At 38.3% G+C, this 8,897-nt stretch overlaps 1 protein-coding gene across 1 annotated transcript; it reads right to left on the bottom strand.

Annotated features, from left to right (window-relative positions):
- Positions 1-2,680: 2,680 nt before the first annotated feature.
- On the bottom strand, positions 2,681-8,657 carry LOC108703981 (vomeronasal type-2 receptor 26). The gene is made up of 3 exons (XM_041577252.1): positions 8,613-8,657; positions 6,756-7,017; positions 2,681-3,585 (listed from the first exon to the last, which is right to left on the bottom strand). The coding sequence occupies exons 1-3, from the start codon at positions 8,655-8,657 to the stop codon at positions 2,681-2,683; spliced, it is 1,212 nt and encodes a 403-aa protein (XP_041433186.1).
- Between the last annotated feature and the right edge of the window lie 240 nt (positions 8,658-8,897).

Below are 8,897 nucleotides of genomic sequence, written 5' to 3'. Positions count from 1 at the left end.
AGCAATAATATCTGTGGTAAACAGTTTATCAATTAATTCCACCAATTAATTGTATTCCCAATCAATTCATTCACTTTAAACCAATAAATTAGTTCTCCAATTAATTTATGTTTAATTCATCCAATAAAAGCAAATCTTTTTTGACCATTAGAAATAAAATTGATTGTGTATAAAAATTATCTTACATTGACAGTGCTTATGTTTTATCAGATTAATGACCTTCCAAATCCATTAGTGTTAACTTGATTACTATAAACTCATTCTTATATTCAAATGGGATTTTCAATATTCAATAAAAGAATTTGGATTATCAATGTTTGTTGTTCATATATTAAATAAAGTGCTCCGTGCTCTTTCCCTCAAACTAAAGACATTGAGTTACCAGCTACCACAATAAAGTGGCAAATATAGTTGAATACCAATAATTAAAAATAAATGAGATGCAAACTAAATAAAGTGACTAGTGCTTTTAAGAAAATTGATTGAATCAAATTAATAAGGATTATTGCTCAAATTCATCGAAATAAAAAGGCAGAAAATGAAATTCACAGAGGGTGGAGTTGTCCCAAGAGTAATTAAACTACAATGTACTGTTGCCCTGCACTGGTAAAACTGGGGGAAATTGTGGATAATAAATAAGCTATGTAAAACATCTGGATGAATGAAAATCTTCATAGTCATATGTAAAACATCATTATATTTTCCAGAAATTTTCTGCTATCTGCTATGTAACCTGAACCTTTTTCCTGTTTAAACTATAATAGTGTTTCTGAAGCAGACAGACCAGTTTTACCAGTTCAGCACAACAGTATATTATATTTTAATTATACTATACTATTATACTTTAACATTTTTTGGTGTTACTGTTTCTTTAATAAGGATAGGGTAGCAATGTATTGTCTTTTTTAAAATGACTTTTTGATTAGAATCTCCATTGGTGGTGTATATAGATATTTATTCAAGAGTGTTGCAATATATGCTAGCACTTTTGCAATTATTATTGGTAATAATAATGTTTTATTGGATTCAGAAGTTTAATTTATTTACATTTTTAATGATGTTTTCCTAGATGAGCCTGCTACTGCCAGCAGAGAGTTTGTCCCATGGCTCAGGTACTTTTAATGCATAATAATCGCAGAATAATAAGCAGAATAGGTTGTGCCAGACAAATTTAATTTGATTTTATCAGTAGTTGAGCAGACGCTTAGACATTGGGATGGCAGTGGATGTGATCTACACAGACTTTGCTAAAGCATTTGATACAGTGCCACACAGAAGGCTACATAGTTGTGTTGAGTTGAAGAAAAATCACAGTAGATCAAGCTCAACCCTCCCTTCCAATTGAACCCCAATGCTATATAAATACCTACTGTATACCAACCTATCTACACACTAACATATATAAGCTATACATACCAGTATGTATACTAATTGTAGATTTTAGTATCACAGGTTTACCACAGATTTTATAGTATAACTGATTAAATGAAGGAATATTTGCCTGGCACATAATATTTGTATTTGGATGGGGAACTGACTGAATGACCAATCACAAATAATGGTAAATAATTAAACATTTTATTTTTATTTAATATTTTTATTTTATTAAATTTTTTTTACTGAGATGTACATATGTGTAAACATGGTGTTACAGAAATATTCATTCATTTATACAGTTTGTAACAAAAAATAAATAAAAGCACAAAACTTTTAATATACTAAACAGTGAGCAATGCAGTGAATTCATTTTGTAACATTATCATCAACCTAATCATTTTGTTTTTCTAAGCAGATGTGTTAAAAAGTCACAATAATTTCCTCATGTGTTAAAAAGCCACAACTCAGGTGCTAGTGAAGGGTTCCATTAAGTAGTAGGGGAAACAACAGAAAGTTATAGGGAGTAACACCTGTGGCATGAAATGTATACCACAATTGTTAACTCTATACCGTTTCTTATTATGTATATTAACCCATAAAAGCTGGAATCTCATATGTGCTGTTTCCAAAGTAAGAGCTGGGACACCTCTTTGCTGGTTTTACCAATAATTTGAAAGTTCGGAATCCCCAGTTAAAATCAAGTAGCTGTAAAACTGAAAAAGTGCTTTCAGATGTTTCATGGTATGTAATGCATTCTCATTCTCAAGTGTTTTTACAAGTACAGTAAATCTAAGTCTCTTGTGATGGGGATATATTTACATGTCCCATTTATCCTGTGCCATTTCATTTCTGCAGTTATTACATTCATTTTTAAAATGTCGTGCCCTTATATGGAAATGCTTTACAGGTTAAGACTTTTTTGAACTTTCAACATATTTTTACTACTGTTATTACTTTAAATGCTATATATTTTATTTGATTAAATTAGTTTCCTGAACATTTAAAATATGTATCTCCTGCTCAGTGGCAGATCTGGTCAGCTCATAATAATATCATAAATGGTGATTGGCTTAATCAAAATCTAGTTGAAAATATACATTTTTAATCATATTCCAATCAGACTCAATTCTTCTTATCAAATGTGTTGATAAATATAATGGCCATATAGGATGTTGGATAACAACATATGGGCAGTTCTAACCCTAACCCTGATCCTAAACCTAAACTTGTATTGTATACTCTAGTTGAAATTAAATGAATTACAATTTGTTAAAATACTCCATATTTACTAATGTATGACTCCTTATTTATTATTTTCCAGTAAATATTGCTTTGTGTTTATCTCTGGTTTCAATAAAACAATGTAACATTTGGGTAGAAATATACAGAAGAGAAGCCCACAGCTTGAAGTGATTATGGCAAATATTTCCACTGCCACCATGTTTTTGCCTTTGGTGCTCAGATAGGCCGGGATCATTGTGATCCAAACACTGCAGAAGAGCAACATGCTGAAAGTGATGTACTTGGCCTCATTAAAACTGTCCGGTAATGTCCGAGCCAAGAAAGCTACAATGAAACTCACAGATGCCAACAATCCCATGTAGGAGAGGACAATATAGAAAGCAATTACTGAGCCTTCGTTGCACTCAATGATGATTTTTCCAGGTTCAGACAGAATGTTGTGCTCCACAAATGGGGATGAAGTGGCCAACCAGATAACACTAATTAGAATTTGGATAACTGAACAAAAAAAAACAATATAATAAGCCATCTTGACTCCAACCCATTTTCTCCAAGGACTGTCAGGCTTGGTGGCTTTAAAAGCAATACAAACCAATATAGTCTTGGCCAGAACAGAAGACATGGCTATGGAGAAGGTGATTCCAAATGAGGTTTGCCGGAGCATGCAGGTTATATCAGTAGGTTGGCCGAGGAACAGAAATACAGAGAGAAAGCTCAGCTTGATGGAGACAAGGAGAATAAAGCTCAGATTGCGATTATTGGCTTTCACTACTGGAGTGTCTCGAAATGAAATAAAGATTCCAAGTATAACTGCTGCCATTAAAAAAAACACCAGAGAGTGGACAATAAAGGCCAAAACTAAGGAATCACCTGTATATGACAGGAATTCAATTTGTTTCTCAAAACACACTGTTTTCTCTTTGTTTGGCCACTCATAGTCCCCACATTTTAGACAAGTGTCCATATCTGTAAGAAACAATATATCAGTCAGTATATCTAAATAGATTTAAAAAGAATCCCCTGTTCTGTGGTGCTCTGTGGTAATGTGGTCACAATAATACCATAAGGCCAAAATGTTCTCAGCCAACTCTTTGCAAACAGTAAAAGCAACTGCTGCTATTCCCACAATGTTGTATAGTGACTATATTATGTATAGTGAGTATATTCTCACTGTTCTATATTTAGCAATCTATGATAATCTATGACCTCCACTGTGGATTGTTCTTAATAAAATCTGGTTACATTATAAGAACCATGGCATTTTAACAGTAACCTGCCTCAATGTTGGACTGGGGGGCCCCTTTCAACTTGGGCCCCCCTTCCACAAACCTCTCAGTGCCATTGCCACCTCCTCCCCCACACACATAATTTTCTGGTGCGGCAGCGCAACTGTTGTAAAGGAACGGAGGTAAGGAGAGGGAGTGCAGGAGTGGGTCTTGGTCGGCAGACCCCAATAGAGCCAGGGCCCACCAGGTTTTTTCCCGGTGTCCCGCCGGCCCAGTCCAACCCTACCCTGCCTCCAATTTAGCAAGGACTCACACATGGGACAGAGAGTACTCATCTGGACAAGTACTGTATATGGTAAAGCTCATAGCTCCAGGGAAAAGGCCTTACATTGTATTTTGAAACAATTAAGCCATTGACAAAAACCAAATGAATAAGGTATTTTTCATGTAATGCCCCCATCAGTCATTATCTAGTTACCAGTTACATTGGAGATCTCCCCTTCTGAGCAAGGTGCACAGTCATAGCAGCATGGCAGAGCTCCTTTCCTTGGGACTTTTCTGTAGCCAGGGGGGCAATTTGCAGAGCACTGAGACCGTAGAGTCTACAAATCAAATTGTTTAATGTTAGAAACTTTGATTCTCTACATTTTATTTTATTTTTTTTTGCTTTATATACAAAGAAATGAGTACATTGAAATTTGCAATATCCACCTAATTCAGTGCTGACAGTTTATAGTCGCTCCCCCATACCTTGTGAAGTTGCTTAAGGAGAACCTAGCCACACATCCAAGAAGGGGGCAGGGGCAGACAATACATTTTTGGAGATATACATGAAAAGATTGTTTCTCAAAGATCTATGCAACAAACTTGTGATTTCTTTATTACAAAAGTCTTCATTTGTTATGATTTAAAACCTATAGATTATATGGATAATGTTCCACCAATATCATAGTAGGCTACGGTTAAGCTACAACACCCAGAAACCCTTCTTAGTAGGGGAGACAAGTTTTTAAAAATAAGGGTAGAACCTTAACTGATACATTTTGGCTAATTTCTTTTTAACACTGCATTCTGCTGATGCACTCGGCACTCTATTGTAGAAAGAAAAGATCTGCACCTAAGCCTTTTAAGAGAGCACTTCAGCACTATATTCCAAAGAAGTGGGTGTTGATGTCACATGGGTGCCCATTTGGGGCTTCCTAACATGCACAAGTGAATGAAACACTAGTTAGGGGATATGTGGCACCAATTGCAGGCTACATGGTATTCTTGGGGCAAATGCAGATTTTAGCACTTGAGTTTGGTGGTGCATCTCCAACCAACTCTAAACAGTGATGCCAATTTATCAAAATCTGAGATCAACAAAAAGAATTAAAAAAAACATGAGCGACTTTTTTAACAAAAATTTTCTTGAACTGAACAGTCAAGATTGTGGTTTTTTTCACAAATAAAATGTCCTTGTGAGAATCACGCTGTTCCATTCATTTTCAGAGATGCTGAAAAACTCGACTCTTCTAAAATAAATAAAAACAATTATTCCCTCATTAATTCCCATTGACTATAAAAACTTCCCCAGCCTTTACTTGCCAAGTTATTCCTTATGACTTTTCATGTTTTTACTTTAATAAACCCCAAATATTTAAGATTTTAACTTGAACAATAAAAGCAAAATCTATTTTTGATAATGATATCCCAAAAAGGCTGAATTAAAAATCAAACTAATTTCAAAAAACTCAAAATCTTGATTTTGTGCTTTTTTTTTTATAAAACCCCCCCAGAATTTCAAGAGCTTGATTGAGTAAAAGCATGAAATGAGTCAGTTCACATTCTAACTCATTATGTCAATGAATTCTAATTATTTTTGAAAACTCTAAGTTAAACATAGCTTGAAGTTTACTTATAATACATCCTTTGGCTTCTACATGAACATACCAGCTTTTAGATGCCATTTTTTTATTTTATGGCTCTTAATCTTGAAAATTGTTTTTTTGCCTTTAGTGCCCCTTTAAATCCATGTCCTTTTGCACAGGTAACTATTGAGCCTTACTACTCTGAGAAATTGTCTATGGTAAAAACTAGTGGTGAGCAGAACTGTGGCACTAGGAGTTTATCTCATTTCCTCTGTGCCAGAAAGAAACAGCTCTCATGTTGCCAATTTCTTTTAAACATGGAAGCAACTTCTCTAAAACACCACACGGGCAGCCCCAATATAGACGAGGATGATATGGGGAAGGCTCTGAGATGGGGTAATGGTTATTTAAATACTTACCTTTCATGTGCTTATTATGCTCAATATAGGTACCAAGGTGGGATTAGCAATAACAGTCTTTTCCACACACAAAAAGGCTTATATTTCACTCTCCCATGCCTCCTTTACAATATCAAGCAGTCCCTGGGGCCTGCACCCGTACACCAACTCAAATGGGGAGAACCCTGTGGATGCCTGAGGCACCTTCCGAATTGCGAATAAAAGAGCAGGTAATAAACAATCCCAATCCTTACCATCTTTTTGTACTCTAGCTTAAGAATTGTTTTTTAGGTCTTATTCAACCAAACCATCTGTCTGAGTGTGGTAGACATATGTGCGTAACTGCTTTATCTGGAAGAATTTGCACACACTTACCATAACCTTTGACATGAATGTAGTACCCTGGTCAGTGAGTATCTACTTGGGAAACCCTGTCCTTGAAAACATCAGGAACAGCTCATGGGCAATGGCCCTCAATAATGGGTAAGGGCACCAAGGGGCTGTAAAATGAGAAGCTGGAGCTGTTAACTGACAGGAAGGGCAGGACACACAGTAGGTTTTTACTTTAAACCTGGCTAGTAAAACCGGTCTGTGATTCTCGATTCAGTCTTCTCTGCCCCAAAGTGTCACCCCAGTGCATCATCATGCACCAGGTCAAGTACCATTTGTCTGTATGGCCAAAGAATTAACTTCCTCATGGACCTTAGTGACTCTATAGAGCAGATCACCATTTACAGTGAAGTGTGGCCAGCATTTATCTGCATCTGGTTCTTGAGAAACACCATTTATCACCAGTACTTGCTTTCTGGCATTTACTAAAGTGGGATCCTGCATCTGCATAGTGCTAAAGGCTCCCCATGACAAATCCAGATCAGGAGATACGGGGTTTGATGAATCATCCTCATAATCTTCCCCAAGCATTATCTGTAATATAACCAGGATATAACCAGGATTCTCAATTACCTTATAACCCTTTACCAGAGTTTTGTGCTGGGACACATTATAATTTTGAAAGTCATACATTATATCATTTTCAATATCCCTTGGATTTTGGGGACCCACACCCACTCTCAAGTCAGTAGTTTTCCTCCCCTTACTTTACCATAATTACCAGATCTTTAGAAAGTCACATGGTGTAGCAGTTTACTCACCACCCCAACCTCATGCACCACAGATTCACCGGCAACAGTGATGGTCACTGGGACTAGAGCCTTGACTGGGACCTGATTAATGTAGACAGTAGTGATGGGCGAATTTGCGCCGTTTCGATTCGCCGAAAAATTCGCGAAATTCGCGAAAAATTCGTCTCGTTTTTGACCCGAATTTTCGCGCGCGTTTTCGCGGATTTATTCGCTAGCGGCGAATCATGCAAATTCGCCGCGAATTCACGCCTGGCAAATAAATTCGCCCATCACTAGTAGACAGTATACTCAAACTGCCCCTCAACAAAGTCAGGATATGTATTGTAAACTTTGTGTGCATAACAGGAAATTTACTGGAGAGTCCCACACTCCATGGGCTCCTCCTTCAACTGGCACTGTGCTTTAGTGTGCCACCAGGCTTGACCTCTCCAGCACTGCATGTTGTTCCCCTTCTGGGGTGAAGAGGTACCTGGTGGCACCTACTGTTGGGTAGGTGATGACTCTCCTCCACTTTCACAATGAGCCTTTGAATCTGCTGGGAACTTTTCTCGGCTCCGCACACACACAATTTATCTGCAGTCAGGGAAGTACCCCTTTCTTTATTTTAGTACACCACTAGTAGTGATACTAGTGGTGTACTAAAATAAAGAAAGGGGTACTTCCCCGACAATCCATGAACATAATTGTTGTTGCTGTGGACCTTGCCGGCCCAACGGATGACCAGCAACATCATTGCAGTGAGGTCAATAGGGCGGTGGACTAAAAATACAACTTTTCCTGGCTGGCATAGACTTCTCCTGATGTTAGATGGTGAACTATCACTAGTAAGAGCCAGTAGTTTCCCGGTGGCCATGTACCTCTCAACCATCTCAACCAGCTGCTCTAGGTTTTAGGGTCCCCATGACTCACCCAATACTGTAGGTTAACAAAGAGGGACTGAAGGTACCGATTTGTCACAACCATCTGGGGTCCAGTCAGAGCCTCGGGTTACCACACTTCTCATTCAGCAGTCCTCTCAAACGTGGCAAGAAAGGTCTCAACATCATCAGTGGAAGTCAACTTTAGGAGAAAATGACTCGCCCAAGTGGTTACCTGCTTACCCTGGGCCACTGTAATGGACTCCCAACCTGTATTAAGCTGCTGTACTGCCTCAGCCAACAACTTTGCTTAGATAGCTGTAGCCTCTTGTAAAGCAGTTGCTTGTATGGCAACATTAACTGCACATCCGTGGAGTGCTGTTGAATCACCATGGGGGACAGCTGTGCATCTGTAGTCTGCTTCTGCACGACCATGCTCTGCTGAAGCTGGACTGTAGCCCTAGCAAGTTAACAGTTCCACCATTTTTAGCAAAAATAGGTTATTGTAAGGAAATCTTACCTGGTGTCCCAAAATTGCATGTCCCAAGATGGCGGCGTCTTCCATGTGGTTCCTCTTGGTCGCAGCTCAATGACATCACGCTGGCGTCAAATGAGGCCCCGGAGTCGGATTGGTCGCCGGCGCCGGAGCGTCAGCGTCAGAATGGATGCCAGAGGCGAAAACGCATGCGTGAGGACGTCAGCGTCATGACATCACTGCATCTAATTTTGGCGCCAAAGGAGGCCTATAAAAGACTTTGAGACACTGCTCAACTTGCCCTACAATAGGTTCTTCCTTGTGAGTTCC

Source organism: Xenopus laevis, chromosome 1S (assembly GCF_017654675.1).
Source record: "Xenopus laevis strain J_2021 chromosome 1S, Xenopus_laevis_v10.1, whole genome shotgun sequence".
NCBI classification, from domain to species: Eukaryota; Metazoa; Chordata; class Amphibia; order Anura; family Pipidae; genus Xenopus; species Xenopus laevis.
The sequence above is the reverse complement of the archived record's forward strand: the minus strand, read 5'-3'. Positions and strand labels throughout refer to the sequence as shown.